General features: G+C 36.5%; 1 protein-coding gene and 1 long non-coding RNA gene across 2 annotated transcripts in view; both read left to right on the top strand.

Moving 5' to 3' along the window:
• Positions 1–22241, top strand: part of LOC138858972 (uncharacterized) — a 162291-nt gene that overhangs the window by 25107 nt on the left and 114943 nt on the right. The gene's annotated exons all lie outside the window — the stretch shown is intronic.
• On the top strand, positions 9240–10072 carry LOC138858878 (uncharacterized). The gene has a single exon (XM_070112907.1). It carries the CDS (start codon positions 9240–9242, stop codon positions 9849–9851), a length of 612 nt encoding a protein of 203 aa, XP_069969008.1. The 3' UTR covers positions 9852–10072.

The raw sequence follows: 22241 nt of genomic DNA, 5'->3' as shown, positions 1-22241 counted from the left end.
TTATTTTATATATATATAAATATATATATTTTTTTTTTTATGTCCTTACTTAGGGGTATGTAGTTACACCCTAATGCGTGGACTTGTAGTTATGTATATATGTACTTGTGCAATTGAGAGCTCGTTGAAGAGATCAATGCACTTTGTACCTATGTACGAGTAAGCACGAATTATTTGTGCTGAAAAGTTTTGTACGCAATCCTGCTTGCTTGCTGCAAGGGGTATTGCGGGATATATGCCAAAGTGGAATATAAAATATAAATTTAGTTTGAACCAATATGTATGTATATTGTTCAAAATTTTTTATTATTTATATAATATAGTATGATTTTTATTAGATAATCCGCGTTTTATTTACCGAACCGTATTTACGCGAAATGTTCCGATTGGTTTTCTTATAGTTGAACCCTATGTACATATATAGGGTATATAAGTATAAGCGGATTGTATACTGTATGTAATGTAAAAAACCAAATTATGTATAATCGTAAAAGAGCGCGAAAGAGAAATTGGCAATAGCAGGTAATGGCGCAATTTTCCGTAAGCACTGTATGTACGTATGTATGTAAGATTTTAATTGCATGTATAAATGATGTATAGGATATATACATATGTATGTAAAATACGATATTTGATATACGATATTAATATTTAATATTTAATGTTTAAAAAACATATGTATGTATACGTAATTATGCACGCTGTATATAATTTTATATATGTAATTGTTATATATACGTAGAAGTAAATGTAAGTACTCCCTTTTGTACGTATATATATATTTTTTTTCCTTTTTTTTCATTTAACTTCGTTTATTGTATATATGTATGTATATTTATTTTGCCTTTTATGCTTTAAGTTTGACTTTTCCTTTGCTCACATATATTTCGCAATCCTGCTTACTGCTTAATTAATCGTAAGGGGTATTGCCGCAAAAATTTGTAGGTATTGAAATACTTAAATTTGGGTTTTTTTTTGTATATTGTGTTTGAATACACGAAGGTAAGCAGGTAGTCAATTATTTTATATTATATACATATATATCTGTCGTATATATGTATGTGTATGAATGTACTTATATATTACAATAAACGGGTTTTCGTTATTTGAACCCGCAATTTAAACCGGTAAGTTAGACCAAATTGGCACCCGTTACCAAGATATTGAACGGTTTTTTGGTGTTATATTACAGTTTTTTGTACAAAATATAATCTGTAATTCGCAATGAATGTGGTTAAATGACTAATTCGACATGTCATCCCACACACATTCCACACCAACCCACCACCACGATCACCCCACACATGAAGACACACATTTCACACCAACCCATCACCACGATCACCCCACACATGAAGACACCCTACACACCACACCGAAGGAGTTAAAAGGCGACGAGCTACCACAATGCCTTTTTTCGCTACATCGTGTTAACGTCGCCATCTCCGCTACCGGCTGTTTTTAAAAGCGCATACTAGTTCTTAAAAAAAAGTTGTGAACTTAGAAAAAAATAAACTAAAATTTAATTTAAATTGAAAGCTCATAAAAAGCGTGTTCCTTACTAAAACCGGATAGATAAAAGAAATTGGTGAGTGGTATCCGTGTGATATAGTTTAAACATTGGTCCTTCGAGCCTTAAGGAAAGGCACTATTAGAAAAAAATAAATAAAATAATAATAATAAATAATTATATTAAATAAAGGGCGGAGATCTTACTTACATATAAAATACATATACCTAAAGCAAAAAACAGTGTACAGTGAAACAAGCAAGCGCGGTACAAGTGAATATACATCTTATATATACAAAAAAATATATAAAATAAAATAAAAAAAAAAAGTACCGAAGACAAAAATATACATATATATACATTCAGTGCCGTAAAAATAAATACATATATACAAATTGTGCGGGAAAATAGATAAAAAGATAAGATATAAAAACACAAAATAATATATATAATAAAATACATAAAGAAGTGCAACAAACCTTTCACATACTGTTTGTGAACAAACATAAAACATATAAAAAATGGGCGCGAAACCTATATACAATAACACAAATTAAACGGGCGCGATTACTAAACATAATATATAATACATACCAACATAATTATATAGTAACCGGGCGCGAAATAAAAAATAAAAACACACAAATCTTCTACAACAAACTAAGGAACATACCTGCGGGACAAAGGACAACAACAGCAAGCTCGGACAGTGGAGAGAGAAACAGACTTTTCGGCATTGGCACACATACACACATCTAAAACCCCCAAAATACCCTTGAGGCGGTACAAAGTGAGTCGTATCGATTCCTTTTACTTATTTATAATTTATTGGCATATATGTATGTTAAAATTAATAAAATCGGGTTATATTCAAATATAGCGGTTACGGCCAAACTGTTTTAACGTACAATATATATATACAATATATATATATATATTATACATAAAACATATATATGTATATATAAAACATATTTATTTTAAAGAAACCAAAGCCTATACATGCTTACCTTTGTGTATCCAAACACACAAATTTAATAAACACAAACAATAAAAATAAAAATTTTCAAGTACTTACTTGACCACTTTTTCCGGCAATACCCCTTATGTTTAATAAATCATAAGCAGGATTGCGAAAAATAAGTAAGCAAGGCAAATTGGAAAAATAAATAAAATTCAAACGAAAAAAAAGAGAGAAAAACATACATACATATATGCACGATTACTTGCCAAGTACTTACAAATATATACTATATATATTTCATTTAATATACGTTTATATACGTAACTAACAAAGTTACGAAGAGAATAATTCTTAAAATATATACACGAACGATACGAACTAAAAAGTGTGTACCTGCACATTATTTATTTTCTTTTCCCGCGTCATTCCTATAGCCAACCTAACAAGCATATACATACAAACACACGGCTTAAAATTTGCCTATGTCTGTATACCCTACACACATTGGGTACAATATTTAAAATTATTTTCGTTAAAATTATTGCTAATAATAACAGACTTAAACGTAATAATAACAAAATTTCCTAACACTAAGCGTTGCGGTACATAAGTAGGAATTATTAAATTTTTAGACAGAATTAAAATTTATTACAACAAAAAACAAAGACAAATTTATACTTGGTGGGAATAGCGCATAATTAGTACACACACAGTTGTACATATATTCAAAGACCGTATCGGCACTTTTCCGGCAATACCCCTTGTTCTTGTTAAAACACCAACAAGCAGGATTGCAAACAAAACTTTTAAGCATATTACATATGCACATAAATACGCACATAACGTGCACGCTTATGTACAAAGGTTAATAACCTCATTTTTAAAAGCGGTAATATACACAATTAAAATACATACAAACGAGTACGTAACAATAAATTATAAAATACAGAGAGAAAAAAAAAGCGGAACTAACTAAAACCCTATATTAAGAAAAACGAAATACGCGTTTGTTATTGGCGAAGTCCGGATACAACAAAAAAAAAAAATCCTATTTATCTAAAAGATAATCTCGTTATTTATCTAATATCATCAGTGTACACTGAGAGAAAAAATATATAAATATATCTAAAAAAAAATTAAATTTTTAATTTTACTTTCATCTTTTTAAATGAACGCAGATTCTAAGGAATCTAAAGCAATTCAACATCTAAAAGTACCAAAAATGATTTCGGACGAAAAGAGTCCATGTACACCTGCAGAAGCTACACGCTCAAAGCAAGGTGCTACAAAACAAAAAAAAGATAAAAGATATTTCATACACCAAATTTATCTCAGAGAGTGACAGTCTAATACGATACTCATACACCAAATTTATCTCAGAGAGTGACAGTCTAATACGATACTGCACTCGATTTTCATCTTCGCCGATTCAGGACAATTCTGAATCGGTATTAGAAATTAAAAAAGACAATCTTGACAATTTTTGGACACGTCTCCAAGCTGCATATGACGAAATCGTAGAATCTGACGACTCAGATCTACCGCAAAATTTCAAATCTTCTGCTTACGCCAAATACGAAAACTGCTTAGACCAGTTCGAAGAAACAAAAGCAATGATTTCTGACCAATTAAAATTAATCAAAGCAATTGCACCTACTCCACAGCCAAGAGTAGAGCTGCCACAAGTCCAATGCCAAGAGGCAAGTTCGGGCATCCATCTCAAGGTGCCCGCATGTGACACAGAAATCTTTCATGGTGGTTATGAACAATGGCCGTCCTTCCGAGACATGTTTACTGCCGTTTACATAAACCATCCAAAATTAACAAATGCTCAAAAATTGTATCACCTTCGATACAAAACAAAAGGTCAAGCAGGCGTAATAGTAAAACAGTTCGCACTAAATGACGATAATTTCAATTTAGCGTGGGAAGCTTTTAAATCAAGATTCGAAAACGAAATATATTGGTCGATAAACAAATATCGATATTAATGAACTTGCAAAAAATTCAGAAGGAAACAAGTGAAGAATTTATCAAACTTCAATCCACTGTTTCAAATTGTTTGTCGGTTTTATCGACATAAAATATTCCCACAGACAGCTGGGACCCTATACTGGTAAACATATGCACTGCCGCATTACCAGAAAAATCATAACTTCTATGGGAGCTCTAATCACGAAGAAAATGCCCCACGTGGCAACAAATGAAAGATTTCCTAACTACCCAGTACGAAATCGCAGAAAGGGCAGATAAAAAAATGGTCAGAACGAAAACTGTTCAACACGACCTAAATAGAAGCTTCCACAGGCCACAAGCCAGTAGCAACAACAATTTAAATAGAAGCTTCTTCAGAAATCAAACGTTCACATCCGAACAGTACAAACAAACGTCGTGCGAACTGTGTGGGGCATAAGCTCAAATCTTGCGAGAGATTCAAAAAGATGAATATTTTCGATCGAAACAATTTTATAAAAACGAAAAGACTTTGTACAAATTGCCTATCACATGCACATACACTTAAAGAGTGCGAAAGCAAATTTAATTGCGTTTATTGTCATAAGCGCCATCATTCAATGCTGCATTACAGCACATTTTCCAGCTCACCCCCAAACAACGCAAATACAAAAAGAGCCACGGGTTTAGTTGCAACAGCAAATCCCGAAGTGCGAAATCCCGATAATTACCAAGAAGCACCATGCTGCTCAAAGGCATTAAAAACCCAAACGCTACACAGCGAAAATCAAAGTAGAGTACTACTACCAACAGCAGTCGTCTCCATCGAACATCGAGGAGAGCTGTTTAAACTTAGAGCCTTAATAGACCAAGGATCACAACGATCTTTCATAGCGTCTAGGGCTCAAAATAGGCTACAACTGCCAACAAAACAAGCCAACTTTGAAATTACAGGAATGGGCGGAAGAGTAGTTCAAAACTCTAATAAAATCTGCCCCATTACCCTAATTTCCCCCCAAGCGGATAAGCACATACAAGCAGAAGCTATAGTCTTACCGCAACTTACAAATATGCTTCCAAGCTATCACATAAATAGCAAGCATTGGCAAAAGGTTTCACACCTAAAGCTAGCAGATCCCAACTGCAACACTCCCGCTCAAATAGACCTTCTATTAGGAAGCGATCTCATACCACAGATTATACTCGAAGGTATTGAGAAAATTTCAAATACACTTCTGGCACAAAATACTATTTTTGAGTGGATCCTAAGTGGACTAGTTTCGGAACCAGTTACCACCATGACTACTCAGGTTGAGGAAATCTCAAACGAATACCTCAATTCACAATTGAAAAAATTTTGGGAGTTAGAAGACCTCCCCCCCATATCAATCATATCCCCTGAAGATCAGTATTGTGAAAACTTTTACAAAGCCACAACTACTAGATCAGATAATGGTCGGTATGTCGTACGACTACCACTAAAACAACAATTTCCCAACACCATCGCCTTAGGTCACTCTCGCACCTCTGCTATACAGCAGGTTTTAAGTATGGAAAAAAACTTACTTAAAAAAGGTGAGCCTAAGCCAGAATACGATGGCGTGTTGGAAGAATACCTCCATTTAGACCACATGGAGGAAGTAAGCCCATGCGAAAAAATCGTAAAGGGCAAATATTACTCATTTTACTTGCCTCATCACGCATTAGTAAAGCCAGACAAAAAAACAACTAAAGTAAGAGTTGTCTTTAATGCATCAAGATCCACCAGCTCGGGGAATTCCCTAAATGATATCCTATTTACGGGACCCACGCTCCAACCAGATTTAATGCTACTAATTTTAAATTGGCGTATATTCAAATACGTATTTAACGGAGACGTCGAAAAAATGTATAGACAAATAGCCGTACATAAAGGCGATCAAGATTTTCAGCGAATTATTTTCCGAAAATCTCCCAATAGTCCACTCCGCGACCATAAATTAAAAACAGTTACCTTTGGCGTCAACTGTGCTCCATATCTAGCCATTCGAACACTGCACGAATTGGCAGAAATCACCAAGTCAGAATTTCCTCTGGCAACCCAGGTGTTAAAAACACAAACGTATATAGACGATATCTTGTCTGGAAGTCACAGTCTTCCACAAGCATACGAGTCACTATCACAAGTGATACAAGCCCTAAATACCGCAGGGTTTCCGTTAAAAAAGTTAACGGCGAACCACCCTAATATCTTAAAGGACATACCTCATGAAAATTTGTTAGATACTAATTTCCTTAAATTCGAAAAGGAAAGTACAACAAAAACTCTGGGGATCCAATGGAATGCGATATCTGACCAGTTTTCATACACTACAGAGTCAATATCAGCATTATCCGTTATAACAAAACGACAAATTTTATCCTCGGTGGCAAAACTTTTCGACCCCGCAGGATGGCTTTCGCCAATTATGATACAAGCCAAAATCCTAATACAAGAATTATGGTTAGATGGAACCGACTGGGACGAACAAGTAAAACCACTTCGTTTAGAAAAGTGGTCCCAGTTTGCGAGCAATCTACATGATATCTCACAGATACAAATCCCACGTTGGGTAAATTATGCCCCAGAGCACAAAGTCGAACTACACGGCTTCTGTGACGCTTCTGAAAAGGCATATTGCGCAACTATATATATATTATATATAAAAACAATAAGTCTGCCACGACTTGAACTGTGTGGAGCGCTACTACTAGCCAAACTAGTATCCATGGTGCGAATGCATTTAAACATGGCAAAATACAAACTATATCTGTGGTCCGATTCTGAAATCGTACTCGCCTGGTTAGAAAAACCACCACATGCATGGAAGACGTATATTTCCAATCGAACGTCTCAAATCCTTGACCTAGTAGGATCAGCCACGTGGCGACATGTAGCCAGTGCTGACAATCCTGCTGATCTAGGTACAAGAGGATGCAAACCCCTGCATCTTGCCACCACCACCCTCTGGTGGAATGGCCCCCGATGGTTAACAGAATCTCCCGATTCTTGGCCACAATCGCCCATGCGCAATATAATTGCCCCAGAAAGTCGAAAAATCGACTCCTTTCACACAACAGTGGATGATACTGACATTCTCGAACGATTTTCATCGTTCCCACGAGCACTCAGGGTAATCGCTTACATGCTCAAGTTCATAGAGCGACTCAAAACTAAACTTAAGGGAGTAACTTCATTACACTCCCAATGCGATACAGTGACGCACCTAGACTTACAAAAAGCAAAGGTCGCTCTTATCGCATCCACGCAAGCGCGCTACTTCAGCCGCGATATATCACTTTTGAGAGAATCAAAACCTATTGACAAGAGAAGTCCCCTCTTAGTTCTAAACCCATTCCTCGACACGAAAGGTCTTCTTCGTGTGAATGGTCGGCTTGCCAATTCAAGCCTAACGTATAACGAACGCCATCCCATAATTGTTCCAGAGAAGTGTCGACTTGCCACACTACTCATCAATTATATCCACATATTAATGCTTCATGCCGAACATCGTCTCATGCAGCATATGGTCCGCCAGGAATTTTACATTCCCCGACTTAAGCCCCAAATCAAGAAGTGCATTTTCTTGTGCAAAATCTGTACCACGCACAAGCAAAAGATGAGAACACAGATTATGGCAGCACTTCCCCCGGAACGCTGCAACTTCGCTCTGCCTTTCTCCATCGGTGTCGATTTTGCTGGGCCTTTTCAAATAAAGGCGTCCATGTTAAGGTCTCCCACTCTGATGAAAGGCTATGTGGCTGTTTTTGTCTGTTTTACGACAAAAGCAGTACACCTTGAGCTTTGTACTAATCTGACAAAGGAGGCTTTCCTTGCGGCATTTGCTCGCTTCGTCGGTCGACGCGGCTTTCCATCGAAGATCATGAGCGATAATGGTAAAACATTTATCGGCGCTCAAAGAGCCACCGAAAAACAATTTGTGGACTTTATCAAACAAGTCTCACCTGAGATTGTACAAAAGTACGCGCCCCAAGGCATTAATTGGCAATTCATCCCCCCAAGCGCTCCTCATATGGGTGGTTTATGGGAATCAGCTGTAAAAAGCTTCAAATCCCACTTCAAAAAAGTAGCTGGAAATTACAAATTCAATTACGAAGAATTTACAACATTACTAATCCGTATCGAAGCCGTTCTCAATTCACGACCACTAACGACACTCTCGCAAGATCCCTCAAATTTGACAGCCCTAACTCCAGGGCATTTTCTCAAAGGAACATCCATTCTGGCCATACCTGAGCCAGGCGTGGAGTCGCTATCCTTATTAAATTGATGGGAAAGAATCAAAATTCTCCATCATGACTTTAGCCGTCGATGGAAAGAAGAATATTTAAAGGACCTCCACAAGAGGTACCGCTGGAAAACTCCAGAAAAAGCGCCAAAGCTTGGAGATTGCGTCCTAATCCATGATGATTGTCTCCCCCCCACAGAATGGCGGCTTGGCCGCATAGAAGAGCTTCATTCCGGGTCCGACGGTCATATCCGAATAGTAGATCTCCGCACGCAATCGGGAACGCTAACCAGACCGCTCGTAAAACTATGCTTCCTACCCACCGACCGTACTACCGAAACTAAAATGGTATTAAATTCAAATAAATCGAATCAATAAACCCGCAAATAAATAAAAATAAAAAACGTTAACAACAATTCCAAACCAAACAGAAATGGTCGATCAATATGCCGACCCACGCGTGCCACATCACGTGGCACAATTGCCCATATTCAATTATATGCCACAAACATATACTAAATCTAAGCTTTTCATACAGATTAATATGAACGTGGAAATGCCGACAAATCCAACGCCAACCGTTCGATCGGCTATCAACGTGCCACGCACTGGGCCGATTCCGGCGCCTCGAGCCACCGCTGCAACAACTGTCACAGCTGTCGCGCGGAACACAGCACAACCACCGCCATTGGTGCCACCGGAGCCGCACCGCACCCGATGTCCGCTGTGTCGCCGCTCACACCGGCTACAGCACTGTAGCATCTTCAAATCCATGCAACCCTGTCAACGTCAGCGGGTAGCCCAGGCGCATGGACACTGCCTCAATTGCCTGAGTCTCACCCATACGACGCAAGAGTGTGACTCGGAGTGTTCATGTCAATTGTGCGGAAGGCTACACCATACGTTCCTTCACCGCACCTCCAGGCGCGATGTTCGGCAACCACCCGCACCACGCAGTCACGGCGCTGTCAGGCGACCGCCGCCCAGCCACCCGATACAACATCAACGCCCAGCTGCCGCTCCACAGTATCGTCCAAGAAATGGAAGGAACGAAACACCTGCACGGCGCCGACGGCCCAGAGCATCATCCCGCCGCCCCACTGGCCTCAGCAGTGTTGTAGCAACGTTGCAACAACTGCAGAATTTGCTAGGCTAAATATTTGCCTAGGTGGGCCGGGATGGTTAAATGACTAATTCGACATGTCATCCCACACACATTCCACACCAACCCACCACCACGATCACCCCACACATGAAGACACACATTCCACACCAACCCATCACCACGATCACCCCACACATGAAGACACCCTACACACCACACCGAAGGAGTCAAAAGGAAGACGACCTGCTACCACAATGCCTTTTTTCGCTACGTCGTGTTAACGTCGCCATCTCCGCTACCGGCCGTTTTTAAAAGCGCATACTAGTTCTTAAAAAAAAGTTGTGAACTTAGAAAAAAATAAATTAAAATTTTATTTAAGTTGAAAGCTCATAAAAAGCGTGTTCCTTACTAAAACCGGATAGATAAAAGAAATTGGTGAGTGGTATCCGTGTGATATAGTTTAAACAGAATGTATGTGCATAAATATAAGAAAAGGAATCGAATGAACTCACTTTGATTTCCTCCAAGGGCTTTTGGGGTATATCTGTATTTGCGAGTGTATAATTACGTGTATGTACGTATACGTGTGCTTCAGTGTTTCTTCCAATTCCTGTCCTTTCCTTTGGATTTTGTTGTGTTGCTTTTTTGTGGTGTTTTATGTTACTATGCGCCCGAATGTATATTTGTATATGAGATAAAGTATAACATAAGGGGGTTTTTATTTTTTGATATATATGTAATATATATATATATATATATTTGTTTATTTTTATTTTTTAATTTTTTTTTCGGAAAACACTGTGCATATATATAAATAACTTTTTATACTCTCGCAACCTGTTGCTACAGAGTATAATAGTTTTGTTCACCTAACGGTTGTTTGTATCACCTAAAACTAATCGAGTTAGATATAGGGTTATATATATATAAATGATCAGGATGAAGAGACGAGTTGAAATCCGGGTGACTGTCTGTCTGTCCGTCCGTCCGTCCGTCCGTGCAAGCTCTAACTTGAGTAAAAATTGAGATATCTTTATGAAACTTGGTAGACATGTTTTTTGGTACCGTGAGACGGTTGGTATTGCAGATGGGCGTAATCGGACCACTGCCACGCCCACAAAACGCCATTAATCAAAAATAAATAAATTGCCATAACTAAGCTCCGCAATAAGATACAAGACTGTTATTTGGTACACAGGATCACATTAGGGAGGGGCATATGCAGTTAAAACTTTTTTTTAAAAAGTGGGCGTGGTCCCGCCTCTAATAGGTTTAATGTGCATATCTCCTAAACCGCTAATGCTATAATAACAAAATTCACTAGAAGCAAATGTTTTTAGCACTTCTATTGACGGTGTGAAAATAGTTGAAATCGGGTGGCAACTCCGTCCACTCCCCATATAACGGTACTGTTAAAAACTACTAAAAGCGCGATAAATCAAGCACTAAACACGCCAGAGACATTAAATTTTATCTTTGAGATGGTATAAGATGACTTTATAGGAACCGCGTTCAAAATTAGACAGTGGGCGTGGCACAGCCCACTTTTAGGTGAAAACCCATATTTTGAGATCTGCTTAACCGATTTCAACCAAATTCGGTGCGTAACGTTCTTTTCATGTTTCTATGTTATAGTGCGAAAATGGGCGAAATCGGATTACAACCACGCCTATTTTCCATATGACACCATTTTAAATACCACTTGATTCTTTCACTTTCCACTATGCAAATCAAGCAACAATGATTATATCGGCGTAAAACTTTGCGTGAATAATACGTTTAAAGTATGCCACCTTGTGACCAAAAATTCTCTAAATCGAACCAAAACTGTTCAAGCCCCTAGGTACTGAATATGTGGACCCCAGTACCTATAGTTGACTTTTTACCGTAAATATCGGCCATTGTGTAAGATATATAATTGAAATTCATATAATAGAATAAATAAATGAAATTATCGATAATAGTTTGTCTTTGTTTCAAAAATGGGTTGAATCGGATCAATAGTTCTTGTAGCCCTCATATATCTAATATAAATATTTTTGAACTTCCGCGTGACTTTATACCGCATATGTGAGTTATCCTAATGAAAATGAGAGAGCGTGTTTTACTCATAACAAGATCAAATCGGGTGAAAATTTTCCTTAGCCCCCATGTAACTAATATCAGGATTTTCGAACATTCGTCTGACTTTACTCCATTTGATTGGTGATGGTATGTGAGGTACCTTAATGAAACAGTGGGAGCATTTTATTAGTCTGTGGCATGTTAGTAGTATGTGGTATTGGAAAAAATTAATAAAATCGGGTTAATACTGCTCTCAAATTCCATATACTACTTATAATGCTTTTCGTTATTCTAACCAGTTTTATGCCGAATATGTCGGTCAGTGAGTATTAATATTTTTTATTATATATAAAATTGCTTTAAAATATGTTCTCGAGTATAGCTGAGCAATGTCAAAATTAATATATTTCTCTATCCCCAATATAGGTATATATGATTTCCGTCTTTCCACCTGACTTTACACCGTTCCGGTTGATCAACGTGATATTTTAACGAAATTAAGTGAAAAAGATTTCTTAAAAATTATGTGGTTTGACGATGAATTAGAATAAAATTAGTATATACTAAGTCTAAACCTCACACCTTCATATAATGAATTCCGATTCTCTGGTTGACGTTTGCTAACCTAAGCTTATAATATAAAATTTAGCCACTTTGGTGGAGTTAATATCACATTCATACTTATGTATATCTCACTTCAAGCAATAAAACTGAGACTAAGTTTATGGCCTTTAATATAAGTCAAGAAGATACCAAATTTGATTGTAATTTAATCACGATATCATTTAATAATGGATGTTTAATCAACATTTATTAATATACGGTTTGGAGGAATTTTCTGGTCTTTGATTTTCCCAGCTCACATGTACTACTTATGGTATAATTTTTTTCGTCAATTTGATAATTTAATGAAATTAAATGGACAGTTTTTCTTAAAAATAATGTATATCGCTGCATATGAATGAAATTAGTCTAGACTTTGTTTAAACCTTATAACCCTAATATACTGATTTCCGCTCCTCTGTTACAACAGTAACCTCATATACCCCACATATTAAATCTAACCCATTTGGTTCAGTTTATATCACATATACCATGTTTGAGTTAAATAGCTTCTTTTTATAAAAGTTAACATTTCGGAGAAAAAAATAGTATTGACACAAAATAAATCTATGATCAATAACATAAGTTAATAAGATACCAAATAATAATCGAGTAATGAATGTTGAATTCGCAACATTTTTATACTTTCGCAACATGTTGCAACAGAGTATAGTTTTGTTCACCAAAGAGTTGTTTGCATCACCTAAAGTGATAGATATAGATTTCTATATACATATATTTCTTCTAATATTTGGTGATAATCAGTGGTTAGGTATATTTTCTCAGCCATCATGTTGAACTTATTATAAAATATACCAGACAACAATGCTAAAAAAGTTTCTTAGAGTGCTGGACTTTGTATAGAGCAAAAAAATCTTTCTACAAAAAATTGCATGAAATAAATATTAGTAATGTAGTATCAAAAGCGACACATTTTAATATGAAGGTCATGAAGTGAACTGTAAACTCAAGAAAATTACATTTTTACCTAGCGCCGTTGGCAGCTTATGAAAGGTTTAGATATTAAGACAGAAAGAAGAAAATCTACATACCTGTTCTACATATGTGTATACCATAATTAAATTTATGTAAGTTATTGTTAATTTAGCCTTCATGGGTAGACCCCTCAAAATAGGTACCATAGATCCCCCTGTTTTAGAAAGCGTTTAACAAAAGTAATTTACGGAGGGATTTTCCGAGAACTTAATTTCAATACAATGAAATAAACTACTAATTTCTAAAATATAAATATAACTAAATATTATGTATTATTATGTTAGTGAATAGCTAAATAATATATAGGTATACAAAAGTACGTAACCTGTACCAACATGTTGCAAGAGTATAATAAATATCAGTACACTGTGTTTGTAGTTTCAGTTTCACTAGATGTCTTTACAAGCACAGTGCTTAATTCAAACTAATTTTAGTGTATTATACAGTACAGTGTACAGTGACGAGCAATAGCATAGCAAGGACTTACAAGGAAACAGTGAAAGAGAGCAGCACCTAGGATCCAACTTTTAACACCCGGACGGACTGAATTATATAAGTATTATCCATAAGTATTTTATATATTAATCCATTTATTATTAATTAATTATGCCTAGATTAAGTAGAAAATCTATATTACTAAGTCGTCTTCAGAATAGAAGACGTATGAGAGTTCTTCGTGCGAACTCTTTATATAGAGATAGTGAGCAGTCACAAAATACTGTAAGTCACGCTAATCGTAGATTAGATTCCGATGTACGTCTGTCCGAACAAATAATCAATACAAATCAACATAGAACCAGGCGGGAAAATCCGCAAATTCGCTCTGAAGAGCAAATACGAAATACTCGAGGTCATACGTCTCGGCGTGAAGACCCCGAGGATCGATCTGTTGAGCAAATTGCAAATACTGTTCAACATAGAACAAGGCGGCAAGATCCCCAAATTCGCTCTGAAGAGCAAATAAGAAATACTCGAGGTCATAGCTCTCGGCGTGAAGACCCCGAGGTTCGATCTGTTGAGCAAGTTACAAATACTGTTCAACATAGAACAAGGCGGCAAGATCCCCAAATTCGCTCTGAAGAGCAAATAAGAAATACTCGATGTCATAGGTTTCGGCGTGAAGACCCCGAGGTTCGATCTGTTGAGCAAGTTGCAAATACTGTTCAACATAGAACAAGGCGACAAGATCCACAAATTCGCTCTGAAGAGCAAATAAGAAATACTCGAGGTCATAGGTTTCGGGGTGAAGACCCCGAGGTTCGATCTGTTGAGCAAGTTACAAATACTGTTCAACATAGAACAAGGCGGCAAGATCCCCAAATTCGCTCTGAAGAGCAAATAAGAAATACTCGAGGTCATAGATCTCGTCGGGAAAATCCTGAGGTACGTTATGATGAACAAAGTAGGAACACTAGGGATCATAGAGAACTTCGCGCAAGAAATCCTGAGTATAGGAATTTAGAGCGCATTCGTGATCAAATGCAAATGGAACATGCAAGAAGAAATCCTGAAATAAGGAGAGAGGAGCGTGATAGAGAAACACAACGTCGACAGCTTAGTAGGAGGGGTATGAGGGAAGAAATTTTGAATCAGAGACGTCTTAGACAAGGTCAAGTTCGCCTTCGTAGAGATAACCCACTCAATAGACAAATTGAAAACCAAAGGCAGTCCCAACGAATCCGATTAACGAGAGAAAATAATGTTATAGAAACTGATAATAGTGGCAATTTAACAGATTTCAAAAACATTTATTTCCAAAATATAAGTAAGGGCCCTACTGAAATATGTATTTGCTGCGGCGGCTTATGGTTTTCACACCAAGTTCGCAAATTAAACTTAGTTTGCTCAAAGGTGCTGTTGTTAATATACCAATTTCTGTTAACAATATTGTGACATCTCTACCAAGGTCCTTTGATGAGGCTCATGTTATACAAATTCACTTAAGAAGGCGTTTGGAATACAATCATGATTACATGATCGATACCATACGCCCCGCAAAGATTATGGAAGCTTTGCAGTTCTTAGTGAATACCCCTCTGTATCGTGAGCACAATATACATATTAATGAAAACTGGATTTCAGAATTTAATAACCAAGAAGAAGTTCCGTTTGTTGCATCTGCAGAGGATTCCCGATTGGTTCAATCTTTTCATGCGGGACAAACTTCCTATGATAATCCCTCAGGTAATAATATTCCCACGGGTTTTTTACCTTCAGAGCTAAATCCAGGCGGTCAAGAAACTCTTTTGGACAATATTCCTGTAGAAAACTTAGACTATAACCGTTTAGTTATAGCGCCAGGTGAAGGACAAAGACCAATTGACATAATTCAAGATAATTGCCTTAGAAAGTTTTCAGGTCGCAACCGAGTTACGTCCCAAAATCTATTAAACGAAAACTTTGTTCAAAACTTGATTCAACACGATGATGGTTACAAGGTTTTGAAAGGCGTTAGATCCTCACCTGCGCACTGGGAAGCTGAGAAGAAAAAGGCAATCTCTATGATTCGCCAATTTGGGCTTCCAACCTTCTTTATCACTTTATCGGCTGCAGAATCTCAGTGGGTTCAGCGTTTGGTCATCCTCTCTAAAACTGTTGATTCTAAAGATATTTCGGAAGAGGAAGCCAACAGTTTAACAACCCAAGATAGATATCGCTTAATTCGGTCAGACGCGGTTACTTGTGCTAGATATTTTGACTACCGCTATCGACAAATTCTTAAGCTTTTTAAAGATAACGCCGGCATTTTTGGAGAGCATTTTGTTACAAATTTCTACTGGAGAGTGGAGTTTCAACAGAGAGGTTCCCCGCATGTACATGGCATGTATTGGCTTAATAATGCTCCCAGGATCAACCTTCAAGATCCTCAGACATTCCCTGATGTCATTAGTTTTATTGACAATTATATTTCTACCGATGGTTCGATCAGCCACTTAGAAAATTATTTGGGTTATCAAAAGCATAACCACAGCCGGTCTTGTACTAGGGAAATAAGAGGACAACAGTTTTGTCGTTTTGGTATTCCATATCCACCAATGCCTTCAACGCAAATACTGTTACCTCTTACAGAAACAAGTCAAAATTCAGAAAGACACAAGGAAAACTTTTTCAAAATTCAAAACGTTTTAAATTCAAATATGACTACAGAAGACATTTCTAATTTAAACGATTTTGAACACTTCCTGTCTGATAGTAGAATAATATGTCTTTTGATGACTATTTGTTAGCCCTTAGGTCAAGTTTAACAAAACCCAAAATTTTTCTAAAAAGAAAATTACAGGATCGTTTTATAAACGCTTATAATCCTCTGATTTTGGAACTCCATAGAGCAAATATGGATGTCCAATATATACTGGATGCATATGCTTGCTGTTCATATATAATTAATTATATTAACAAGTCTAACAGGGGAATTTCTAGGCTCTTAAATGAAGCTATATCAGAGGTAAATGCTGGAAATTATACTATTAAGCAAAAACTTAAACATATAGGTCACAAATTTATATCAGGCACAGAAATATCTGCACAAGAAGCAGTATATTGCTGCATTGGGCTCCATCTTTCGGAAGCAAGTAATGCAGAAATATTTATAAATACCTCTCGACCTGAGGAACGTGTTCGAATGGTAAAACCTAGAGCGGAACTTCAGAACCTTCCTTCAGGTTCGACTGAAATATTCGTAGCCGGTATTTTAGACCGTTATGTTCAAAGATCCGATCAGTTAGAAACTCTTTGTTTATCTGAAATTGCATCTAGGTATAAATATTTTAAATCTAGTAGAAGAGCACAAGATAGTGATCATGAAGAAGAAGAGAGGGAAGACGATAATTTACCAGAAAGCGGGGTTGTCATGCCTTTTAAAGACGGTAGCGGTTTTGTGAAAAAACGTACCAAACCTTGTATTATTCGGTATAGAAGGTTTAACCCAGATTTGGCCAGAGTTGAGTATTTCCGCGAAATGTTAATGCTTTACTATCCTTGGCGGAATGAACAGCAAGATCTCATTGAAAACGATAATGAGCAGACTTGCATAACACATCGTATTATACTTGAGGAAAATCAAAGAAAATATGATGTTTTTGAGCAAAGAGAACTTGAAAATGTTCTAGAAAGTCTTTATAATGAAATAGACTTGGACGAAGGTGCTCAAAATGAACTACCTATCGTGGAAAATGAGTTCCGAGTGTTGGCACTTCCAGAAATAAACCCAAATATAAATTTGCTAGACTTGCATGGCGAAGATTCAACAGATAATGGCACTGAATCTGATTGCAATATTAGACCTATTAAACTACCCCCTTTAATTCCAGTTGAGGAATTATTTTCTTTAGTTCAAAGTCTAAATACTAAGCAAAGAACCTATTTGACACATTTAATGCACCACCTAAAAAGAAATCTCCCATTTTATGAGTTCATTGGCGGCGGTGCAGGTGTAGGAAAAAGTCGTTTGATATCTGCAATATATCAAGCTCTTAACCATCGTTACAATTCTACACCTGGATCCAATCCAAGTTCCTTAAAAGTTCTTCTTTGCGCACCTACGGGTAAAGCAGCATTCGGAATAGGTGGAATGACCCTTCATTCAATATTCTCTTTACCTGTTAATCAGTTGAATAAAGAGTTGAGGCCACTTAGCAATGACACAGTGAATTCATTGTATTCCAGACTTATCGATTTAAAATTAATCATAATTGATGAAATATCGATGGTAGGTGCTCGTATGTTTAGCTCTGCTGATGCGAGATTAAAACAAATTTTCAAAACAGACAGCCCCTTCGGTGGTATACCGATCATAGTGTTTGGTGATTTGAAGCAACTCTCACCTGTTGGAGATAGGTGGATATTCTCTCCTAATCCCAATGATGCATACAGCACTTTAGTTGGTTCCCCTTTGTGGGAGTTATTTAAACACTTTGAATTAACAGAGATAATAACACAACGGGAGGATCAGGCCTTTGCAATTGCATTAAATCATATGGCATCTGGTACTATGACAAATTAGGACATATCACTCATTGAAACTCGAGTAGTTAATTTCGAAGAAGTTCCCGATGATGCCATACATTTATTTTGGTCCAATGAAGAGACAAATAATTTCAATGCCCTTAAGCTCAGTCGAATCCCAACAGAAGCTTTCCTTTCAACTGCAAAAGACTCAGTTAAAGGAATTGGTATAAATGAAAGTGATAATATTTTGGAAAGAGTTAAACTTTTCAAAACTTCTGAAACGCAGGGACTGCCCTATGAATTGACACTAAAAACCTCCGCCAAATATATGATTACAGTGAACATAAACACGTGTGATGGCTTGGTTAATGGGGCAGCTGGACAACTTATGCAAATTGATTTCCATTGTTCTTTTCCAACAATTCTGTGGATTAAATTTTTGGAACCTTCTGTTGGTTTGATAGCACGATCAAAAAAGCCTCATCCTCTAGAAAGTTCTTGGACACCAATTGAAAAAGTTCTAAAATCTTTTCAATATAAAAGAAATGAACAAATTTCAATTGAAAGAAATCAGTTTCCAGTTGTTCCGGCTGAGGGAATAACTATTCATTAAAGTCAGGGTGCCACATATAATAAAGTTGTAGTTCATACTCGACCCAGAATGCCTAGAGCTTCAATATATGTCGCTTGTAGTCGAGCTACTTCTGCAGAAGGTCTATTCATCATAGGAAATTTTATTCCTCCTAACAAATTTTCTGAATCGGATCCCGTATTTAGGGAACTGAGGGAATTGAACACAAATAAAGCTTTGACAACAAGTTTCAATTTTATGATTTCCCGAACATCAGGACATCAAATTTTATTCCATAATGTTCAGAGTCTTCACGCTCACATTAATGATATAAAAAGCGACTGTTTGATGCTATCTTCAGATATTTTATGTTTTGTAGAAACTTGGAGTTATCCTTGCGAAAATTTTGATATACCAGGATTTACTCCAATTAACGAGCTGAGGATAGATAGCACGGAAACAACCAACAGAAATAAATAATAATATATGCAAAGCATAGTATTGCTTGCTCTATAAAATCAAAGGCTGTAAAGAAAATTTATTCAGGCCGCAAAGTTTTAGAAGCGGTTTTGTTTAAATGTTTCAATATTAATATTCTGGTTCTATATAGAAATTCAGCTTTCTCTGTCAGACAATTAATTGTAGAACTTCAGGAAGTCCTTACTTCTGAGTTAGGCAATCATGCTAATTGTTGGAGATTTTAACATTTGTTTAATGTCTACAGGGACTGCAATAAAAAATCTGCTTCAAGAAAAAAACTTTAGTTCCCTGCTTGGTGCAGAATATTCAACTACACCTGCCGGTACACAAATTAATTGGGCATTTTCAAACATGGATCCTTCCCTTGTAAATGCAATTACTTTTGAGACAGTACACAGCTATCATGACAGTATTTGTGTCTCTATTTCGAACTAAAGTTTTAGACTTAGTGCAATAGTTCTTCATTTTTTTTTCCAAATATAATCGAATTGGAATGGTATAGGAATTTTGACAGTAGTTTTTAAAACAATTTTAAGAAAAATATGTAAAAATTCTAATTAAGAAAATTTAAATTATATATATAATTTGTTATTATATATGACATTATTGTATAAATATATGATAGAAATTAAATAGTATAAGGAAAAAAGAAATATAATTTGGATATATGAGTACGAATCTCTACAAAAATTTATGTTTAATATTGTAAATATTATATACAAATTAATATAATAATATTATATCATTTTTAAAGTTGTTAATATTTATTATTTTTAAGCTAAACATGTATAATAATATCGATATAATAAATATAAAATGTTATTCATTGTTCAAAACCGATTTCTTTTCATACTTCTCAATACAGTTGTAATGCATTCTATATAAAATCAATTATAAGCTTATACAAAAAGCACAAGAACGATTTCTCATAATTTGAGTAAATTTAGTTTACAAATTGCTCTAATTATTTTCACTGTGAGTGAAAAGTAAATAACTAAGGCAACAGTTCCTACTTCTAATTATTAAAATATATAAAGAAGTCTCAAACGAATATACCATTTAACTTTGCGAGAGTATAAAATGTTCGGTTACATCCGAACTTATCCCTTCCTTACTTTTATACTCTCGCAACCTGTTGCTACAGAGTATAATAGTTTTGTTCACCTAACGGTTGTTTGTATCACCTAAAACTAATCGAGTTAGATATAGGGTTATGTATATATAAATGATCAGGATGAAGAGACGAGTTGAAATCCGGGTGACTGTCTGTCCGTCCGTCCGTCCGTCCGTGCAAGCTCTAACTTGAGTAAAAATTGAGATATCTTTATGAAACTTGGTAGACATGTTTCTTGGTACCGTGAGACGGTTGGTATTGCAGATGGGCGTAATCGGACCACTGCCACGCCCACAAAACGCCATTAATCAAAAACAAATAACTTGCCATAACTAAGCTCCGCAATAAGATACAAGACTGGTTTTTGGTACACAGGATCACATTAGGGAGGGGCATCTGCAGCAAAAACTTTCTTTTAAAAAGTGGGCGTGGTCCTGTCTCTAATAGGTTTAATGTGCATATCTCCTAAACCGCTAATGCTATAATAACAAAATTCACTAGAAGAAAATGTTTTTAGCACTTCTATTGACGATGTGAAAATAGTTGAAATCGGGTGGCAACTCCGCCCACTCCCCATATAACGGTACTGTTAAAAACTACTAAAAGCGCGATAAATCAAGCACTAAACACGCCAGAGACATTAAATTTTATCTCTGAGATGGTATAAATTGGTTTTATAGGAACCGCGTTCAAAATTAGTCAGTGGGCGTGGCGCAGCCCACTTTTAGGTGAAAACCCATATCTTGAGATCTGCTCAACTGATTTCAACCAAATTCGGTGCATAACGTTCTTTTCATGTTTCTATGCCATAGTGCGAAAATGGGCGAAATCGGACTACAACCACGCTTACTTCCCATGTAACACCATTTTCAATTCCATTTGATTCTTTCACTTTCCACTATGCAAATCAGGTAACAATGATTATATCGGGGTAAAACTTTGCGTGAATAATGCAATTAAAGTATGCCACCTTGCGGCATAAAATTGTCTAAATCGAACCAAAACTGTTCAAACCCCTAAGTACTAAATATGTGGACCCCAGTGCCTATAGTTGACCTTCTACCGAAAATATCAGTCAATCCACAAATAAATCTCAAACGAGTATACCATTTGACTTTGCGAGAGTATAAAATGTTCGGTTACATCCGAACTTAGCCCTTCCTTACTTGTTATATATGTGTTTAATATACTACACCGCACTTTGGATGTTTTTTGTTTTCACTGTCCCACTGCACTTTGCGTTTTGTTCACTTTATGTACATACAATATATATATTTTTTTTGTTTTTTTGTTAAACACCCATAGTGCCGTCCCCTAGAGCTCGAAGGACCATAATTAAATTCCAACCTTTTGGAATTATTGCACTCACCACTCACTCTTCAATAACGTGTCGCAACAATGAAATAAAAAATGAAATTATAGTATATTTTGCACCCACTTAACCGAACAATCAAAAAGTGTATAAAATCTGTATAAAAATAGACGTGAATCTTCACGTTGACGTGGTGTCTGCTTCGAATTTGATACGCAAAAAGAGGTCAGCCGCTTCCAGGGTTTTGGTTTTGTTGATGGTTGGTGGGGTGATCGGCCGGTGTGTTGGATATCCTGGGTGGTAGTGTCGTTGTGGCTGTATGTTGCGAGAGGTGATGTGGTGAATGTTGCTGAT

The sequence above is a fragment of the Bactrocera oleae genome, chromosome 2 (genome assembly GCF_042242935.1).
Source record: "Bactrocera oleae isolate idBacOlea1 chromosome 2, idBacOlea1, whole genome shotgun sequence".
Taxonomy (NCBI): domain Eukaryota; kingdom Metazoa; phylum Arthropoda; class Insecta; order Diptera; family Tephritidae; genus Bactrocera; species Bactrocera oleae.
The sequence above is the reverse complement of the archived record's forward strand: the minus strand, read 5'-3'. Positions and strand labels throughout refer to the sequence as shown.

Coding starts and splice junctions, on each gene's coding strand:
- LOC138858878 (XM_070112907.1), top strand. CDS start 9,240: ATGAACGTGGAAATGCCGACAAATCCAACGCCAACCGTTCGATCGGCT.